This window comes from Pinus tabuliformis, chromosome Q, assembly GCF_031772625.1.
Source record: "Pinus tabuliformis cultivar Carrire ecotype Pingquan chromosome Q, CPIR1, whole genome shotgun sequence".
Classification (NCBI taxonomy): domain Eukaryota; kingdom Viridiplantae; phylum Streptophyta; class Pinopsida; order Pinales; family Pinaceae; genus Pinus; species Pinus tabuliformis.
Window position 1 is genome coordinate 1,346,225,884 of NC_142296.1, and position 22,607 is coordinate 1,346,248,490.

At 41.3% G+C, this 22,607-nt stretch overlaps 1 protein-coding gene across 1 annotated transcript in view; it reads right to left on the minus strand.

Annotated features, from left to right (window-relative positions):
* LOC149224873 (uncharacterized) overlaps window positions 1-22,607 on the minus strand; it is a 203,206-nt gene that overhangs the window by 133,631 nt on the left and 46,968 nt on the right. The window contains exon 4 of the mRNA XM_089386309.1: window positions 46-236. Coding sequence (XP_089242435.1) covers window positions 46-236 — 191 coding nt within the window. The remainder of the gene's footprint in view (window positions 1-45; window positions 237-22,607) is intronic.

The window sequence follows — 22,607 nt, forward strand, 5'->3', positions numbered from 1 at the left end:
AATAATACTGCATCATAAGCAAAGGAATATTTATTCAATTATTACCAATCCAAGAAGGGAACTTTTGGGAGTTGGTAAATTGGCAAGTGGCCGCTGGTGCAAGATATCACACAATGTAGAAGGCTGTACACTACCATTTACAAGGGATGCCTCCCTTGCATTCCATATATCAAGGAGTTCTTTTGAAGGTGCAGTTCCAATAAGACCAGGATGAATCAAACCTGGAAATCGAACACCTGCATTGTAAACATGGATAGGCATTAAGAAAATGCAGCGTCAGAACCTCTAACAGTTTTCTTCTTCTTCTGCGTCTTTATTTTCATCTTTTCAAGTCAGATAAATATTGGGTGATGCTTGGGGAATAACTAGCAGAACATTCATAAAATAGATGATGCTTTTCCATTTCAAATAAACAACTATGTTGAAAGATAAATGGCCAAGGTGGTCAGAAGTAACAGTATTTTCAATTTCTGTTCTTAATTTCTTCCTTGTTCTTGAAGATTTTCTGTGAACTTTTTAATAGAAAATATGCTGAAATATGTTTCAGTTGCAGAATATGTTTAAGCTAAGTTAGACCTAATTTCCCTTCTTCTGAAACATGGTAGCAATAGATCAATAAACTACAATTCGCTAAAGGGAAAATCAATCCAATATTTCAACATGGTAATAATGTATTCTACAAAGTCATCTTTAGACATGCTTTATGAAAAATGTATAATGGTCCCAAACACTAGGGAATACTTTAGTCACTTAATTAGTACAGATTAATACACAGTACATAGTTGATATACCATAAATTAAATTAGATTAATTCATATTTTAATTAGCTGTTAATTAAGTGATGTTACAACCAAATCTATCACCCCCACATGATGTAAAGTCACAAGCATTAAGGGGCTAGTTTTGTACAACTCAAGAAGGATACCCATTATCACCTCAATAGCTCTTCCTCTCTCTTTTGATTGGCTCTTCTCCAACTCAAGAAGGGCTTCCCTAAAGGGTGAGATTGCTAGGCTATAAAGTGGAGGCATAAGGTGATTTAATGGAGAGTAAGCCTTAAGAAAACCGATGATCGTAACTATAGTGGAATAAACAAATGGCATTAGAAGGAATATGAAGGTAGAACCCCAACACCAAGTGCCAATCCAAATATGGGATAAATGGGGTCAAAGTGGTATGAATCCATGACGATGAGTGCTTGAATATGTAAGGTTAATCAGGGATGCTATGCATGCCATAAATCAGCCTTAACTTGCTGAAATATATACAGAAAACTAATCTTGGAGAGCTACGATTGTTACTCTAAAACAATGTTATTCCAAGCAAAAACTTTCAGATGCAAGCTTAACATAACAATAATGAATGTAAGAGGAATTATGTCCTCACATTACATTATCCAAGTGACACATGGTTCATTAGAAGGCTTTCATAAATTTGCTATAAGGATCTTCTACAATAGATAAGCAACATATCGGAAAAATTGCACACATAAAAGGCCTCACAAGATATAGATGTTATACCTGCGATATTCCATAAAGCTGCCACGTATGTGAAGTGCAAATGAAGTCCAAGGGGAGAGCTCTTCAGTCCCCTGAAATCTCACCAACTATTACAATGAAGAGAGAGCTCTTCTTACAGTGAGTATTCTCTCTCATACAATGAAAGATCATTATCCTTCTAACTCCAAGACAAGTCAAACAATTAAAAAATATTGGAGTAGTTAGATCTCTCCTCAATCCATGGTCGACCATGTCACAACATCACATAATCCTTTCAAGGACAACTCACCGTCCTCCAAAAATAGGAAGAAGTTACATCAAAAGTATCCAAGAGAAGGTGTAATATCCCAAACGGAAAATTTTGACAGATTTTCGGAATTTCAACTCACAAATGCTTCAGACAAAATTTCATTCAATTAATAGAAGATTGCCATGTAAAATATAACCAATAGAGTTCAGCAACACAACAACATGACAAGCAGAAAATGATCTCAGCTTTTATTATAATAGATAAACTAGGGTTACATGCATATACAACCAAAATAGTTGAGATGAGAAGCTGGCCTCCAAGATAATCCGCTGCACGGGCCCTCCACCAAACTGACATGAACTTCACTATTAAGATCTTGTGAATTCTAGATGAATTCACCGAGGGGAGATGGGTACTCACCCAATCTCACTAAATCACCTGAGGGTTTCCATCCTAGGGCTACAATGAAGTAGAGAACCGGGTTCTCAAACCTCTCATACAAGACAATGCTCAAATCCAAGATGTCCTCTAATGGCATCCTCCTCCTCTCTTTATAGATCTTATGGACCCCTCTAGAAGCCCCTATTTTATTATTATTTTAATCATTGAGCACATTTCCCTTAATTAAAATTTTCTTTTTAATGTGGGAAGATGGTAAATTGGCCACTATGCCTCCTCCAGCCACCAAAAATCACTTCTAGCCATCCCATCCTATAGATCTTCTCATTCCGGTTCCAACGACCTATTACACTAAGGTGTTCTGCCAAGTATTCCTCCTGAAATGCCACCTTAAGCGTAATTAATTGAGTCAGGCCCATTAATAACTCAATTTTTTGAAAGTTGTCGGAATGCAACGGAACGAAAGGCAAACTGTGCAGATGATGGAATATACCAAGCGAATGCCATCGGACCTCATAAAAACTCCTCAAAACCCCATGAAGCACCTCTAGAAGCCCCTGGGCCCGTGGATGAAGTAAACCTGCATGTGTGACATGTCTGCCCCAGCCCTGAAAGTCCATCCTAACCATGCCATGAGGAGCACGAGAAAAAGGAACATTACAAGTCCTCCTGCCCCAATATTGCTTGCCCTAAAGCAATCCAAACCTGTGACCAGCCTGGTGGCCCAATGCAACTGAGACCCAATGCCCAAATCCCATACAAACCATTGGGTGAGGCTATGCCTCTGTGTCGACCCACCAAGAACGAATCCCTCAATGCCTGAATCCCAGACCAATCTCTGACTGAAACTGTCATCAATAAACCCTCCTAGATCCCAATGCCACCAAGCATCAATGCTCCATGGCACCTGCTGGGCTATAGCTCCGGCTGTGAATGTTGCCCCATCGACTGCGTACCAACTCATTACCTCTCTCCAATCCAACCTCGGGCATAGATCGAGGTCAACCCTACTTTGTTGATGTTGGGCTAGTGCTACTGAGATACTGATGAACTATCGAACCACAAACCATTGCCCATAGAACATGCAATAACCCTCTCATCTAAGGGTTCCTGTTGTACTATGCCCTGAACTAAGAATGATACTCCATCAATAGGATACCAACTCATGATCTCCCGCCAATCTAATGTATGGACACATATGCAAGGAATACATCTACTAGGATGATATTGGTCCATGCTCAACTCCTGATGCTCTACCCGGTCAATCAAAACTTGTCCAAGAAATCTTGCCTCTCTCCCTCTAATGGGAAAAAGTGGGCAAGTTGTGCTGCAAGCCCTGTCTATGTACTCCTGGAAAGGGCTGCTTCCTGAGAATGTTGCAGCTTTGCTGGCTGCCACTACATCTAATTGCACCTCATCAATGGGTAGACCCAAAGATGGATGCACTACCACCTCCCTTGTTTGATAGGAAACTCCACGCTCCTCCAATCCACCAATCTCCTGCAAAACTATCCTGTCATACTCCAACACCCCCTGAAAACATGTGTCTGCAAATATTGCCACCCTGTTAGTTGTCTGTACATCTGCCTACTCCTCATCAATGGCTAGCCCCAAGGATGGTTGCTCATCCTCCTCCATCATGGGCTCAACATGAACCTCTAGCTAGCTCTCCTCAAAAGGCTCATCATGCATATTATGCATATCATCCTCCTGAGCTGACTCATGCTCCACCATGTGCTACTCCTGCTGAATCATCACTAGTGACCCATCATCCCGAATGTCTCCCATCAGGTCCACTGACTGCTCACCATACACACTAGAATATAAATCTGGTCTATTGTCAACAACTCCACATGACTGCTCATGCTCCCCAGAGGCATCCTCATATGATCCCACATTCTCATCCAAAGAAGAGTCATCATCCTGAAAGATAGGACGAATATCTACCTGCTCTATCTCTTCCATCTCCTCTGCATCTCTCTAGCATGGGTGGTCAGGTCCCCAAGGTTCTTTCCAGACAAAGCAAAGTCCCTTCCTCCTCAGCACATTCTTGTTGCATGGTTGGTCACCATAAACCCGCTGCAACTCCTCTTGGGTCAACTATCTCCTAAACAATCCAATGTTTTGCTCAACTAACCTTTCGGCTAGTTCATAAGCAGCGCATGAAACCAACTGTTCCTCCCTCCAAATGGCCAACAACTTAGACTGCAACCTCCTGCAAATGGCATCATGGCCTCCCATACATGAGGACAAAATGGACTGCATGTGTGTTATCACTGTATCAGGATGATGTTTCCTAATGCTGAAGAAGCATTGGAACATCTACAGGATCAAATCGTCACACTCCAAGTCAAACATGAGGTCGTAAGATCTAACCAAGGCCATAACTTCTAGAATCTCTAGCCTCCTCCCAAAGGTAGAGCCCTCACTGTTATCCAAATCCTAAAAGGTCTCCACTACCAATCTGAAGACTTTCTTCATAATGCCATCACTGTAAGGAGGTATAGGTGCGGTTAGCATCATGGTACTGCTAAGACAAGAGGCAACTAGAAGTTTGACTCCTATACAAGGATGCTCCAAAAATGTGTTGTACGAGAGCAAGCATGGCTAGTTTTAGAGCCCAAATCAAGCTCTTTCCATCTAACTGATGTACCTTGGGGAGGAGTGAAGCAAGTTCTTCTAGTTTGAGAAGGGTTTTTGCTGTAACCCCCATATATCTCAAATTTGTTCCAAGTGCATAAATTTTGGACCCCAGTTCATGTTCTTTCTGTGGTTGCTTTTGCTGTAGCATAGAAAGTATCTCCTTGGAAAAAGTTTTGTTGATTACTGTTGCTAGTTTATTAAGGGAATTAATGAAGGTCTTATCCATGTTTTAGTCCAATGAAGTCAAGTACATCAAGCAAGGTTTTTACTAACAGCAATACATAAATCTCTGAGCTCTTTGTGACTGAATACAAGGCTCATAACATCATGACTCAGCAACATGACATATGCCCAAATACAAGGTCCAAATGATCATGACAATACCAGGTTCTCTTCTAATTCGCGGACTGGAATATCCCCTAGCATTTGTTGCTGCTTTGTCACAGACTTAGGCTGATCACTCACTGTCCAACCACATCCACACACCTGAAGTTGGCTTGCCAAATATCCTTCTCTGTTGATACTGAGGATTAACACAGTGATATATGTTCTTCTGATTTAACAGTTCCAGTCTTCAAGGTCTGGGCAATTGAAGGCTGATTTGATATGGTATGATGTCAAATAGTTTAGGTGTGAATGTTAAGCAGAGACATACAATACCAAGTTACACCATCCAATGCTTACAAACAAAAACAAACTCAGAAAAGGAATACCACTGCTATATTTACACATGTAAAACCACTTTAAAAGACAACCTAGGCATACACTACAGAAGTTTGATAATATTCAACCACCTAATAGAAATAAATGAAAGAGGTTATAAGCTCAGAAAAGGCATAGGAAAACCTGGGGTGGCTCCAACTAGTGATTGATTTCGGTCAACAAGCAATGGGTATTTGGCACTTCATGAAAGCATAAACTCATGTATGACCAGAGAATACAAACACGTCTTTTTTTTCCTCAACTGATTTCGTCCTTGCCTATGATATAACTAGACCTTTTGATAGTGATGACTTCAACTCCCAATAAAATGAATCTCTGATTTGTCATGTCCAACAAAAGAAAGGGATACATATCTTCGACCCTCCTCAGCAAGAATTCACAGTTACCCCAATGAAATTGTTCTCCAGCACATGTGAATGGAAACACTAGAACCTTTTGATGTTAATTCTGAAGTGAGTATATCAATTAAACAATGCATCGGTCCGTACATCACTGAGACGATACCCGCTCTGCAATCCAACATTTTTCCATAACTCACACAGGATGAATAATTTTATTTTTATGTGCACTCCTCTGTCAAGCTTCAGATTGATCCTACTTCAGATGCATCAGCTAAAATTCCTGCAGCCAAGAATACTAATGAGAATATGAGATTCAGTTCTCTATCGGCCACAGGTCAACCCCACTAATTCGATCTGCGCAGGCACAACTGAAAAAAAAAAAGAGCAACGATCTCGGTTTTGGCAGCAACCTTCTTGTGAAACGACTCACAGTTCGATTTCCCACAAGTCGGTTGGCTGGATTAGTTGATTTCCGCCCAATCTATGCACACGACGAGAACGCATAGCTTTATCAATGTCTACCATGGCTTGACTTCCTGAAATTACTCCACAGCCATAGTAATAATCAGCTCGGCCCAAAGACTCTTACTTGATTTCATGCCCACGGGTAGTTTAAGTGGAGTCTTCCCATTTAACCTTAGTCAAACAGTGAATTTGGCCCATCGGAATTGATGGACGCATCATCAACCATAACGGCCTCCCTTTGGCACCAAGATAAAATAATCGACCTAAACAAATCTTTACCTTTGGCTATGCTTCCGCCTCAAATAATTACATTGAATGCCCACGACCAGTCAACAAAGGTGGAGCTCGAATCTTTTTTTTTAATGAAAACCCACGCCGTCAACCAATTATTCATGCCATGTTTGATCAGATATTCTCCGTGTAGCCATCCTAAAAATTGGTCTACCTGCACATTCGTGACTTGCTCCCTGAATAATATTCTAGCTTCCCCGATCTCTTCTGCCAATACATACGTCCAATCAACACCCAAAATTCCAACATATCAGATCATAGTTCACGTTCTTGGTTTCTGAAATAGCATCTTGATCTACGTCCTTCTCTTGGCATCCACTACAAATCGATACATGCAACCATACAACAGCTCAATTGCACGGCACACCAACGGAGGTCAACCATACAACAACTCAAACGCACTGCCTGCGCACTATACGCAAAGCACCTGCACAGAATTTCCTCCAATTGTCTCGCACTGATTACGAAGGTGACAGATTGAGTTGGTCTCGTGATTTCAACCTTAGCATTCGACAAATCATGCTCGAACAGTCACGTGGACTTAGCAAGATTAGAAAACAACGATCTTCCGCCCCTGGAGCCTGAGGAATTTCATTTCCAAAAATTCACATGCAAATGATGGCTTCTTCAAAAGCTTTGACCGACGAGTTATCTTCACACGTATTTTTACAACTGTGGATGCACTCACAAAGTCAGCTGAAATCCCTTCGCTTCAAAACCAGATTACACATCCATGTCGTCGTTCAATTATTACACGAGCCAAGAACCACAAATAATTGATCTGATCATAATTTGCCAGTACAAGGGAGCGATCTCATTATTTCGAACTCTTCACGATCTTCCAGCAATAATTGGGTCATTGCAAAAATAATAATTTCGGCTTCAAAGAATAAAAGATCTCTAGTTTGGGAAACCCTAGGAGTTTGCCTTCACAAACTTAGCTCGAAATTAATTTGAAATAAACCCTCAGACTGGCAGGAAAACCAACTTTGATGCCACTGTAATATCCCAAACGGAAAATTTTGACAGATTTTCAGAATTTCAACTCACAAATAATTCAGAGAAAGTTTCATTCAATTAATAATAGATTGCCATGTAAAATATAACCAATAGAGTTCAGCAACACAACAACATGACAAGCAGAAAATGATCTCAGCTTTTATTATAATAGATAAATTGGGGTTACATGCATATACAACCAAAATAGTTGAGATGAGAAGCTGGCCTCCAAGATAATCCACTGCACGGGCCCTCCACCAAACTGACATGAACTGCACTGTTAAGCTCTCTTGTGAATTCTAGATGAATTCACCAAGGGGAGATGGGTACTCACCCAATCTCACTAAATCACCCGAGGGTTTCCGTCCTGGGGCTATAATGAAGTAGAGAACCGGGTTCTCAAACCTCTCATACAAGACAATGCTCAAATCCAAGATGTCCTCTAATGGCCTCCTCCTCCTCTTTTTATAGATCTGATGGACCCCTCTAGAAGCTCCTATTTTATTATTATTTTAATCATTGAGCACATTTACCTTAATTAAAATATTCTTTTTAATGTGCGAAAATGGTAATTTGGTCACTATGCCTCCTCAAGCCACCAAAAATTACTTCTAGCCATCCCATCTTGTACATCTTCTCGTTCCGGTTCCAACAAGCTATTACACTAAGGTGTTTTGCCAAGTATTCCTCCCGAAATGCCACCTTAAGTGTAATTAATTGAGTCAGGCCCATTAATAACTCAATTTTTTGAAAGTTGTCGAAATGCAACGGAACGAAAGGCAAACTGTGCAGATGATGGAATATACCAAGAGATGCCATCAGACCTCATAAAAACTCCTCAAAACCCCATGAAGCACCTCCGGAAACCCCTGGGCCCACAGATGAAGTAAACCTGCACCTATGACATGTCTACCCCAGCCCTGAAAGTCCATCCTAACCATGCCATGAGGAGCACCAGAAAAAGGAAATTTGCCCTCCAAGATAGATATATGCAAAATATAACAAATAATGTCAAACCTAGGAGGAAATGCTCAAGGGTCCTGTTGTAGCTGCTACAACAACCCTCCAAAATTTTGCCCATGTTGTGATTTTGGAGCCTTCCTTTTGTCCACGGGAGCTTATCTTTTACTGTTGTCAAGTATTCATGCTATAATAAACACGTATATTTTCATGTGTTGCTTGTGATGCACTGATCCCAGTTTGATATCTTTCAAACACAACCTAACTCTTGACTTGACCTTGCAGCATTGTTGGGCTTGCCTCCAAAAACTGCACAATTCTTCTTGGCAGGCCAGCCTTGGGCATGAAAATTGTGCAATTTTGGATGGCAGCCCAGACTTGATGATGGAAACTGCGCAATGCACTAAGTCAAGAAGTTGCCCAGTCCTCGGGAATCACGCAATCCTTCTTCGCAATGTGCATGCAAGTTTCTTGAAAAAGCAAAAATCCAAAAAACAAAGAGCATCCCTAGAAAATAGGGATTCATTAATTACTTTCCCGAAGGTGGCACACTTACTATTTTTGGAACTTTCTGCCAAGTGTCGTTTTTTCCTTGATTTTAGGCATGTGTGTCATAAACCCTAATCGGTCTAGATCTATATAATGGACGCCCCTAGAGCTCATTTGTACATTCGATCGTGGATCTCTAGCATTCCCAAGGAGATCAAGGAGCCTTTGGTGGAGTTTGCGGTGCTTTTCTGGGTGAGTTTTGCTTTTGTTGTCTTTTGTCACTTTTTCTGTCGCTTTTTGTCGTTTGGCTTCTGTGAGTGTTGTTTTGCTTGTTTCTTTTCATGGTTGTTGGCATTTTAATGTATATTATCTTGTACAAGTGTTGGTTCAGTCCATCGTTCACCTTTTACAAGTGTCGCATCAGTTTTCTTGGTTTTGCCCATCAATGGTCGCCATTTCGGCAACTCTCCATGCATGTTTGTCTTTCCTTTTGCATGTTGATCTTTTGCACTTGATTTACACTAATCCATCTATTCTTAGTCAGATATCGTTGACACCTAATCATGGGGATTGGGTGAACAGTTGTGAAGAGTCATCTGGAGGTGAAATCCAAGAGTCACTTCCTCATGTATATAGCTATGAACAATCTAAATGAATAAACATAGTTCATTTTGAGGAGTTACCTCCTATCCTGACAGGGTATCAGAGCCAATTCCATTTTTGGCTTCTCTTCCTTTGTAACTCCCTTCTGCCTATTCTGCCTATGTTTTGCCTATTTTGCAGAACTAACATCTCTGTCATACTCCTATTTTCCTGCCATTATTCTCTGCTTTCTGCATCGAATAGTTTGGTGTGTGTGCATTGTAATGAAGTGAAGGTCGAACTGTGTTGGCTTCCTGCATACGTTGATGTTAAACCTCCCTCCATTACGTTAAGCGCACTACGAACCCCACTGTATACAAAATACCTGTTGATATTATAAACACATTTAAGGCATCACTGCGGGGTTTGACGGGATGTGTTGAGAGGTTTTGTATTCGAAAGGCCGGATCATTTCAGGCTTCATCCCTTGTGCTTCCTGAGAAACTCCAATACAGTGGGCATGCAAATCACCAGCTAAAATTTGTGACGGGGAATATTAAGTCCAGTCATTCCATGGTTGAATGTATATTAGAGTTGCAATTTGGAGGCCCGTGCGAGAGAGTTCTGCAGCGGCCACCCCTCCATAAGTTCTTGCACATTGTTTTGTCAGCACCGCGAGCAGTTTGGTATCAGCACTGCGAGCAGTTTGGTTCCCACCGCTCGCTGTGCCTCCCCACTGTAAGTTCATTTGACTCCGTCGTCGTCGTTGCACCACTCTCCGTGGCTCCTCTGCTTCAGACTCCCGTTGCACCACTCTCTGTGGCTCCTCTGCTTTAGACTCCCGTTGCACCACCCTCTGTTGTCGTGGCGCCCACCGTGGGGCCCGAACCCATAACATATAAACCCCGCTCCCCCGTCAGAACCCAAGTCAATACATCAACCCCCTATTCATATAACCATACCTCCCCATACCACCATACTCGAGTTTATTCCATACTCGCTCCCACCGCTTTTTAATACTATGTTTTATATATTACTATGTGGCTCCCACCGCCTCCCTCATATAAGCCTCTCCCTTATATAATACCTCTGCTATATTTATATTAGATTTGTAATTTTTTTTACAAAACTACCATTGGAAGTGCTATTTCTTACAACATATTGGCAGCAGAAGTATATTTTTTTTACAGTACACAAATTTTACAATGCATTCATTGATATCTATTGTGGGAGTGGTTCTCACCGGGAAGGAGAACTATCCAGAATGGTCGCGGAAGATCAAACACACTCTCATTTTTAATGAGCTGTGGAAAGGAGTTTGTGTTGGAGAAGGAGACAAAGAACCAGAAAAGCCTACCTCAGACAAGGAATTCGCCATTTGGGAAAATAAGAACAGCAAGGCTTATGCCTTGATTGCAACATCCGTAAATGAAGAGGTGAGTCGCCATATTTCGCCATTTTCAAATGCTTTCGAAGCCTTACAAAAATTGAAGGAACTCTATGACTCACACTCTGCGCTTGAAGTTGTTCAACTCATGATTAAATTGTTCAACCTTGAATTACAAAATGATGATCCTCTTGCTCTTGCATCAGAAGTAAAATCTATTATGCATGATATCAAAGTCACTAATGTTGAATTAGACATTCCTCTGATAGCTTTTGTCAAGGCACTTTATCCCACTTATTCAAATTATCTTGAGTCATTGCAAGCAAATGGAAACCTCAAAGAAATTACCTTTGACTCCCTTGTAAATAAATTTGTTGAGAGAGAGAAAGCTTTTGGGAAGAAGACAGCTCCTCAGTCTTTTGAAGAGGTTGTGTATCTTGCACATAGAGAAAAGAATCTTGCTCAAGATTCTTCCAAAGGAAGAGGTGGTCGAAGAGGAAGAGGAAGAAGAAATTTCAGAGGCAGGGGGGGTAAACACTCTCAAGGAGAAAAGTTAGATTTGCATTGCATACGTTGCAATAGAGATGGATCACATGATGCATCCACATGCAAGTTGCCTTGGGATAGAATTGAGCAGGAAAGAAATCAACCCAAAGGTAAAACTAATGACAAAGAGAAAGGTAAAGCACCTAAATCCGCTCACTATGTTGTGGCACATTGTAATATTGGAGTAAATGAAGACTTGTTTAATGCTTCACTTGCTTCTTGGAAAAATGATTGGTTGCTTGATTCAGGAGCAACTTGCCACATGACTTTTAGAAGAGATTTTTTTGAAGAATTTACTGACAATGTTGATGGAGCAGTTTACTTTGCAAACAAATCAAAACTCAAGCCATCAGGGCTTGGCATAATCAGGCTCAAATTGCCTGGTCTTCCAGAGTTTCTTCTGCATGATGTTTTATATCTCCCACAGCTGAGGAAAAACTTGTTGTCCTTGGTCCACATCCGCCAGCGAGGACACTCCATTCATATGTTTGATGGCAAGGTTGAGGTGAGAAAAGCATCAGATCACTCACTTGTCATGACGGGGATAGAAGAAGAAAGGCTTCTCAAGCTGCAAGGTACCTCTGCTCGTGCACAAAATTTCTCATACAATTCTCATTATGATGAAGGTACATTTCCATCAAGTCTATTATGGCATGCTAGATTTGGACACTTGAACTATGACAACCTTCACTTGTTGAAGAAAAATGGTGTTACCGGTTTGCCTACAATTCCTAGGAAACTTAAGCAATGTGATGCTTGCATTCTAGGAAAGCATAGCAAACAGTCTTTTCATGATTCACATTCCAGAGCACATAGAAAACTTGAACTCATTCATTCAGATTTATGCGGTCCAATGCCTGTTCCTTCTGCAAATGGAAATAAATATATGATGACATTTATTGATGATTACACCAGAATGTGTTTGGTTTATTTATTGAAGAAAAAATCTGATGCTTTTCAAACATTCAAGAACTTTCATACATGGATTTAAAATGATGCACAGTGTCATATTGGATCTATTCGCACTGATAATGGAAAAGAATACACTTCAAATGAATTTGAAAACTATCTTCGCCAACATGGGATCAAACATCAAACAACTATGCCTTATAATCCCCAACAAAACGGAGTCACTGAAAAAATGAATAGGACAATTTTAAATATGGTACGTTCCATGATGTTTTTCAAGAATGTAAAATTGATGTTTTGGGCTAATGCAGTTCTATGTGTTGTATATGTAAAGAATAGATGTCCATCTAATGCTATTAGAAACAAGACTCCTTATGAAATGTGGTATGGCCACATTCCTTCGGTAAAGCATCTCAGGGTCTTTGGTTCCACCTGTTATGCCTTGATACCAAAAGTACATAGAAACAAACTTGGTGCAAGGAGTCATAAGTGTATCTTCTTGGGGTATTCAAATACCTCCAAAGCATACCGTCTCTATGATGAAGTTAATAAAAAGTTTGTTGTATCTAGAGATGTAATCTTTCTTGAATCTTCCAAAGTTGACAATGTTGTTGAGCAGCAACTTGATCACTTGGATAGATTCGCAAATGCAAAATCATTTCAAGAATTTGATAATCAAATTCCACATCTTGAAGGGGGGATTCCTATACTGGATCAATCTGTGGAATCTTCTTCTGAAGCACTCTCTCCCCCACATGAAACTCCAACCACTAATGATACTTTGAGTGATGTGATTGACAGAATTGGGAGACTCAATCTTGATTCAGTCCCAACTCAATCAACTGAGCAGCCTGGACCATCTCAGAAAGGTCCCCCAAAGTGGTTGACAAAGACACTTGAAAGTGTTCATCCTGATGAAGTTGGAAAGACAGGAACAAGAAATTCAACCAGGCAAAATGGAGGTGATGTAGATGATTCTGATTCACCTATTGATATGGATGTTTCTTATGATTGTGAATTGAATTTGTCTACAGATTTTGAACCAACTTCCTTCAAAGAAGCCACTTCTCATGATGAATGGAAAGAAGCGATGCAAAACCAATATGATGCCTTGATAAATAATCGTACTTGGAAGCTGGTTGATCCTCCATTGGGAACCAAACCAATTGGCTGCAAGTGGGTCTACAAGAACAAGTATAAAGTTGATGGCTCACTTGACAAGCACAAAGCCCGGCTTGTGGCAAAAGGTTTTGCACGGAAGGAAGGGGTCGATTATGAGGAGACTTTTTCCCCCACAGCGAAATGGGCTACCATTCAAACACTCTTTGCCCTGGCAGCTCAGAACGGTTGGAAAGTCCATCAAATGGATGTAAAAACTGCTTTCTTGATTGGAGATCTGAGTTTACGACCACTACCTTTGTTCTCTTGAATCTTGGGCTGTGGTCGGCCGGGAGAATGTCTGCGTTAATAGTTCGTGTGGGGAGGCTGCACCAAAAAAAACTAGCTTATAGGGTAGTGGGGGTACAACCTTTGCATGAACTGGGCTTAGGTAGTGGCTTGGGTTAGGTGCTGTTGGTAAGATGTCTACCTCAATAGCTGCTCTATGCGTTTGAATCTCGATTCATTAAATGATCAATTTGCTTCATTTGGTAAATACCGGCGCTCATACACTTTAACGGCAAGGGAGTCCCTGGCCTGTGAATGTGCCAAAGAGAATGTTTTTATGTCCCAGCCTGAAGGATTTGTTGTGAAGGGACATGAACATAAACTATGCAAACTTGTGAAATCCTTGTATGGCCTCAAGCAAGCACCGCGAGCTTGGTATGAAAAGTTAACTGAGCATCTTCTGAAACTCAATTTCAAACATTATGATCTTGATGATGCAACTTTGTTTGTCAAGAAAGTTGGAAAAACAGTTGTATATCTTGTGGTATATGTAGATGATCTTTTGATGACAGGGAACAATGAGAGCTACATTGCATCCATAAAGAAGGAATTGAGGAAAGGTTTTGAAATGACTGATTTGGGCTATGTTCATTACTATCTTGGTATTGAAGTAACTCAACATCCGAAGTCTATATTCCTTTCTCAAAAGAAGTACATTAGAGATCTGTTGAACAGGTTTGGCATGGCTGAGTGAAATCCTCTAACTACTCCAATGGAACAAAACTTAAAGCTCACATCCGCTGAAGGAAAAGAATTTGAGGATGCAACAAAGTATAGACAACTTGTAGGAAGTCTCAACTACTTGACTACTACCAGACCAGACATTTCGTTTGTTGTTGGAATCCTCTCCAGGTTTATGCAAAAGCCTTGTGAGGGATATTGGTCTGCTGCAAAAAGAGTTCTAAAGTACTTGAAGGGAACTCAAGACTTTAGACTCAAGTATACACAAGTGGGCGAGTTTAGCTTGATTGGATACTCTGATTCAGACTTCGATGGAGACAAAGAAACTAGGGTATCTGCTTCTGGTTATGCTATGAGTCTTGGATCAGGAGCTGTCTCCTGGAGATCACGCAAACAATCAGTTCTAGCAGATTCCACAACAAAGGCAGAATATGAGGCAACAACAGAGGCAGAATATGAAGCAACAGTTGAGGCAACAAAAGAAATTGTGCAGCTCAAGAAAATTTTGGAAGATTTACAGGTAAAACAAGTACATTCAACTCCACTCATGATTGACAACACCTCTGCAATAAAGTTGGCCAAGGACCCAAAGTTCCATGATCGAACAAAACAGATCAATACAAAATACCATCTGATTCAACATCATGTTAAGGCCAAGACAATCCATCTACGCCATTGTTCCACTAATGAGCAGATTGCAGACATCTTCACCAAAGCGCTTGGAAGAGAAAAGCTTGAAAGATTTAGAACAATGCTTGGACCCACCAACATCCCTTCAGATTAAGGGGGGGAATGTTGACACCTAATCATGGGGATTGGGAGAACAGTTGTAAATAACGTAAATAATAAATAATGGAAAAGGAAGAGTCATCGAGAGGTGAAACCCCAGAGTCACTCCCTCATGTATATAACTATGAATAATCTAAATGAATAAAGTATAAACATAGTTCACTTTGAGGAGTTACCCCCTGGCCTGACAGATATGCACTTTAAACTTGCATCATCATTCAGATATGCTTGTTTCCCACACCCTTACTGGGTAGATCTGCTTATCCCTTGTTTAGTGTTTGCCTTGTCTAGCTGGGCATTATGCAATTCCAAGGCTCATGTTGTCATCTTAGCCTCTGAGACTGCGCAATGCACAGTACCTGGTTGGCCCAACTATGCATTGCGCAATTCCAGGGCTCAAGCCCATCCCTTGGCCACTGAGACTGCGCAATGCACAGTCTCCACCTCAGTCTGCCCAGGCAGAACTGCGCATTATGCAGTCTCTAGCCTCAAGCTGCACCAATCGCTGTTGAGACTACGGAATGCGCAATTCAAGCAGCCAATCTCCCTCCTTCACCTCATGAATTGCGCATTTTCCTAGTCATTCGACTGGTTGTTGCTGTGATCTTGCTTTGTAAGTTGATTTGCTGAAGCTAATTTGTCTTTGCCATGAGTGCACTTTCCTCCTACAGGTATTGCAGTTGTTGAGCACTTCCCTTCATCAGTCACTGACATTATGGCACCAAAGTGATCTGTTTCAAAGGATACCACAAAAGGCAGCAATGGTGAGGCAGTTGAGAGTACGCCAGTGAACATGCCAGTTTACGCAGATACTCAACTGTTATAGAAAAGGAATTACATATCACATGGCAGAATGTGAATGAAGCATTCTCAACGAGAAGCTTCAAAGCAGACTTTGAAGACTAGCAGGTGTATGTTAATGTCCAGAAGTCAGGGTTACATAACGTTGCATGCAGATATCCAACTTTCCCATGGGTAGACGTTGTCAGCTGGATAGTTTCTCATATAGATCTAAAGACTATGACTCTGAACAATGTTAGCAGACAAAGGCTTGCTTCGTTTCTGGCACCAAACTATCATCTCATGTATCATTTGCCGGAGTCAGAATCGCTCATGGATTCTTACTTTTATGCTACCACCAGCTGCTTAAGCACCAAGGATATTGTTAAAAGCTGGGTGAAAGAGCCAACAAAGTTTTGTCAAACACCCACCAATACCTATGAGACAAAACCTCTCAGGAGGGCCTATTAGCTCTTGATAGTTCTATGTTGCAGAATCTATGGTCAGCAAAGCACTGAGACCTTCCCTGAAGGGTGGGCATTCTTACTAAACCAAGTTGTGAACGAAGGTAAACCATTCAACTGGTCAGATTTGTTGGCTTGACAGCTGAAGATCCATGCAATTTAGATTTTACATGTCTGCATATCTACTGGATGCAATCTGCACACACAATGCATTCCCTGGCATGAATTGGACTTGGACACCACAAGACCCTGTCGTGCACATTCATTGCAAGCTACTTTCGAAGTGAAACCATAGAGGAGTAATGGAAAATTTGACTAATCACTTCCTCATTTCGTTGTACAAGTTGATCTTTGAGGAAGAGCCACCTTGCATGTCACGTGGGGCAATGGAAGCAGTGTCGGAGATAGCAGATTGGTTTGCCTCACTAGATGGCACTTTCCTCAAGGTGTTCAGTGGACAAAAGTCTCTGCATCTTTTACCGAGGTATGCCACTGATAAATTAGTCATGAAAGAAGTTGCGTATCATCTCTCCACAGGGTTGTCAACAACTTTGCACAAGAAGAAGAAAGCACCTTGGCCAACTCTTCCTATGCAAATCAGATTGTACGAGATCAAGAATCTGAAAGTTGTAGACACCGAAGGAAAGGCAATAGAGAAATTTGCATTCGTACTCTGGACTTCAATCTGTACGATCCCCGAAATGTTTGTAGATACCACTGTGCGAGGATTCATTTCCATTGGCTAAGCGAGACCTTTCACAAACTGGAGGAGGAAGCATGGAAGAATTATTATAATTCCTCCAAGTCCCTCGAACTAGTCAGCTTCTCTGGAACATCGCAGGTTACTCCCCAAAAATAAATCACTCTAGAGGCAGTACCAGCAGAAGAGCGCAACCCAGTGCGCAAGAAGGGAAAGAGGAAAGTTGTGCACAGTCCAGGGGGAGAGCAAAGCCGCAAGATGAAAGCATATCTAGTCATACTAAAAGTGGCCATAGCAACAAAGAAGAAGAGGAAACAAAGGATGTAGGAAGCAAAACAAAAGTAGAGGGAAGAACGAGAGCAGAAGAGATTGGAGGAAGAAAGGTAGAAGCAGGAAGAAGAAGAAAGGCGAAGAGTAGAAGAAGAAGAAGTCGCACGAAGACAAGCCGAAGAACAAGAACAAAACCGACAATTAGAGGAGGAGAGCAAGCAGATGTAGGACAAGGAGCTCGCTCAAGAGATTGAGGAGTTGATTGAGATCCAAGACATGGAGGAGGAACCGGAGCCGCAGAACCAAGATGTCAACCTGATGCCAAGTACACAACAGGTCACCATTTAGTCTCCCCACCCTCCAGTAGAGCAAGCTCCAAGCGAGGAAGAGGAAATTGTTCCTCTTGATGATGGTCTAGTTATGGACACGTACAATTTGACTTATGACGAGCTTCAAAAAAAGATTGTACAAGCAAGGAAGAAACATTTTCCAGATGACCTCGCATCTCCTGCATTCATCAGAGAAAGGGTGATTGTGATAGACACTAGAAGAAATCCAAGTGCCATTGTCGCATCCAACTTGGCCTTCGCATGTGCAACAAAGTCAAACACGGACTATTTGATGGTCGAGAACAAACAATTGGAAAAGAACTTGCAGGTTGCTATGCAAGAGGTTGAATAGCTCCGAGTAGATTTACAGAACGCAGCTCCCGTACAAGTCTATCTAGAAGAACTGAAGGCAGCGATACTTGGCGAAGTATCGACATTGGGAGAGACCATGTAGAATCTTTATGAGGAGTTCGTTACCATGCATAAGGCAGTTGTCAACTTGCATGGGTTGCAGTAGAAGTGTAAAGATCATGTCAAAACTCTCAAGGTTGTACAATCAGTTATCGTTGTCGTGCATGAATGGTCAATGCAATATAAAGGGGCGCCACTTGAACTAGGAAAGAAGACAAAGCAAGAGGCAAAGCTGGAGAAGGCAAAGGTTTGGATGCTCATCCAGAATAACAAACAACTCGCCTCGTCCATTGCCAACAATCAGGCCTCACATGCATGATTGTACAATATCGTGGACTTCTTAGTGAAATCACACGGGATCCCATCAATTGGCTCACTCACGGAGACGAAATGCAGGAATCAGGACAGGGAAGAGATTGAAGAATACTTGGAACATTTGAGATAGATCGCCATCAAGGAAGATCTTGAAGTAAACAGACAAAATATGCAGAAGTACATTGGTGGCCCTGTCCAGATCAATACAATGTTGCTCCTACTTAAGAAGGAAACACAGATTGGTTCCAAATCAATGTACCCGGATGCCATGGAGGCTAGAGTCTGCTTCCAGCCTGACACCATCGCATAGTTTTGGGATGTCATCGCGCAGTACAAAGCTTGGCACTGTTACGTGACCGAGAAACATCAAGTGGAAGTTGTTGAGCTGGAGTTTCCCCAAACTCAAGCTTAACTATTTTGTCTTATTAGGTTGTCTAGTTGGCTCTACCCAATTTTGTCTTATATGGGTATGAGTGTATTATAATATTCTTTTGTAATTAATTTGTAAGTGGAATTGCAAGTGTCAATTGTGGAATGTGAAGAGCCATGATGTAATGAAGTTAACGAGTCATCTTGTAAAGAAGTTGAAGAGTCGTGAGGGAAGTCCAAGAGTCATAAGGGGAAGTAAATAGTCACCCCTTTTGTTATAAATATACCCTCATAACTCATGTAAAGGTATTTTGGGGAGCCAAGATTTTGGCTAGGCTTAGGCTTAGAATCAAGAGCTTGGGAGTTTGTGAGAGCCTTGGCTTCTCCGTAGCATAGAGGGAGTATCTTTCTTTGGAGGAGCAGGTGTAGACTTCATGTTCCACTATTGGGGCTAGTGGTCCGTCAATGGTATATGTATGATTGGAACTTTCACTTAATAAAAGCTCAGAGCTGGCACGTTTTCATGCATATGTTGTGAATATAGTAGGACTATTCTTGTTATGTTTGCAATGTATGTTATTTCACTTACACTTATGCTTATGAACTATTTCGTTTGCATTGATACAAATTTTGTTGAATGCGTGTTGTTGTATATTTCCATCACGGTTAACTTGTGAACTATTTACAGGATAGCTTGTGATGTCTTTATGCTCGTGTGTTCCTTCCAAGTTGCGTACTATTACAGGCTTCTAAGGGACTCACTCACTTTCCCTTCATGTGTTAGAACCTTCATGCATTGCACTTGACTTTCCGCAGAGTCACACACTTGTTCCCACCAAAGTCACCATGCGTCACTTTATTGTTATTGCAGCCAAAGCACATCATTAAAACCCACTGCATCAGCAACCGGTCCGTATTCCAGATGGGACTCCTACACCAAACAGTGTGAGGTCTAATTGGGAATTCATATCGAGGAGATCCCTGAATGTTGGCGGGTCCAACAACGTCAACATTTATGGCGCTAGAAGGAGGGCCAGATGACAAGCTGAGCCCGTGAAGTTTGTTTGAACTTTCATATCTTTAATGGCTTCTTCCCATATCTTAACCCCGACATGTTTTTCCATAACCGCAAATCTGAAAGTGCCCGTGGGAATAATCAATGACTTGTCAAATCTGAAATTTGATGGCGAGGGTGGAACAACCATTCTTAAGCACACCGCTCGTTTTTTCAAATTTTGCACTAAACATAATATTCACTATGAGGATATTGCACGCACGTTATTCGTCCTCACATTCGAAGCGCGCGTAAAGGAATGGTGTTACACATTGCCAGTCGCTTCCATTCACTCTTTCGAACATCTCGTCAAGGAGCTTTACTGTGCCTTTGACAAGTGTACCATATGATTACAAATTTGTTTTCAAGAAAATCATGTGATTGCGAAAATCACCTGATGAATCTCTTAACAATTTTCACGATCGCTTCATTCATTTTTGTTTTGAATTTTCTGAAGTTGACGTTGATTGGAATTTAATGAAAGTGAAGTTCGAATTGTTCATATTTCGACGAATCCACAAGAATATGAATCTTTCGAAAGTCTCCCAATATAACTCAGTTATGGAGCTCCTAAATCTGTGAAGGAGGTTGCTATTGTTAATTTTTCAAATTGTTCTATGTTGTATCAATTACTTTCGCCCAATTCACATCTTCATTTAACAATGCATCCAATTATTAGCAATGTATCCAATCTTAAACTGTAACTGAAGACAGAACAATATATGTAATGATAAAGAAGACAACAGCATAACCATAAGAGACCGCAGATTGGTCCAACACCAGGGAAAAGCCCAACAAGGGGAAAACCCTTTCAAATCTTCTTCTTTATTAGATCGTCATAAAAAGTTTTCAGCAAAGATACAATGAGCCCAATACATAAAATTGCAACAGAGATTTACAAAACAGACTATAGAACAACAGAGAGAAACCCTTGATCCATCAAACCACTGAAGCCAACAGAAGCCAATTGTCAAACCCTAGACGCTCCCAGCAAGGCAAACTGCGTGTGACTGAAACTTTCTGGACGCTCCCTTAGCTACTGTGTGAGGGCGTCTATGTCTGACCTAGACGCTCCCAGGAAGACTGTATGTGTGCGTCCAGGGTCAAACTCATGCAGAACCACTCCAAACCCCCAGACGCTCTCTTCCAGTTACTGTGCGTGCGTCTAGGACTGCCTGGACGCTCCCTTGACCACTCTGTGTGAGCATCCGGGGACCAACACCATCCGATCTACTTCAGAAACCTTGGACGCTCCCTTCAGGCTTCTATGCGAGCGTATGAGACTTCCTAGACGCTCTCTTAGCCACTGTGTGCGTGTGTCCGAGGACGAAAAAGCTCAGTTACGTGCGTGCATCCAAGAAACAGAAACCCTAGATCCGTGCGAGCTTCACCCCTGTAATTTTGGACCCTTGTGCGAACTTCCTCCATCAGACCTATGCGAACCAAGACAAAAGAAGAGAGTAGAAGATGGCTTGATCAATGTGTCTAAATGAGCTTGAGGTCTCTTCTATTTATAGGCTTCCATGAGGGTCCACTTGGGGTTGAGGCCGACCTATCCAATTTTACATGTGCTTAGGGCCAACCTATTCCATTATACATGAGTGGATAAAATAATTCAAAAATCAACTTCCGCTTGTCCAAATAGGGTGATCTTTAGGTCGATTTTGGTCCTCTCGAAAAGAGGAATTTAATGCAATCATCATCTCAGTCATCTAAGTTGTCCAAGGTGGAATTTGACCCTAGTTGCAAAAATTAACAGCTGTTTCAAGTGACTCTTCGTCTTCTCCTCATCAAACGACTCCATCTCCGCAAGTTGAGGTGGGAGAACTTGAGAGTTCATCTGTTGATTTATCACCATCTTCTCCCACCCCACATACTCAGAATTTCAGCGCAAGTTGGGACTGCGAATTTGATGTTTACGATGATATGTTATCTCCTCGTCCTCCATTTGTTGCTTCCTTTGGTCCTCCTAATTGTGAGTTGTTTGGTTCACCTATTTCATATGTCAAGCAATGTTAGACATTTACCGTCCTAGACCAAGCTAGGGTTTCAACCAATGGACACATACCTAGGGTTTCATTCCTAGGACTCTATAACAAGGGTTTTGCTTATAGACCCAACCAAACCCTGAGAATATAGGGTTTCATAGCAAAGCAAACCAAAACTTCAAAGGTTCGGGATTTCAGTCAACACTATTTCAACCCTGACAAGTTAGGGTTTTCATGAAATCCAAAACAGACATCATCAGCAAAAACTTCAAACTTTAAATAGCATTTCTCAATAACCCTAAGCAGTTTTAGGGTTTCAGACATTAACATTAGCATACCCTTAGGTTAGGGCTTTTCCAGAGAACCTGTCTAGAGTTCTATAAAGTCAATTAAGAATATGAGGGGGGGTTATATTTATCGAGAGATGAATCACCCTAACCAAGAATCTCTATGATTCAAGATAGCTAGACATAGCAATGTTAATAATGTAATGCAAACTTCAAAAATAAGATGATCGTACTTTTAAGA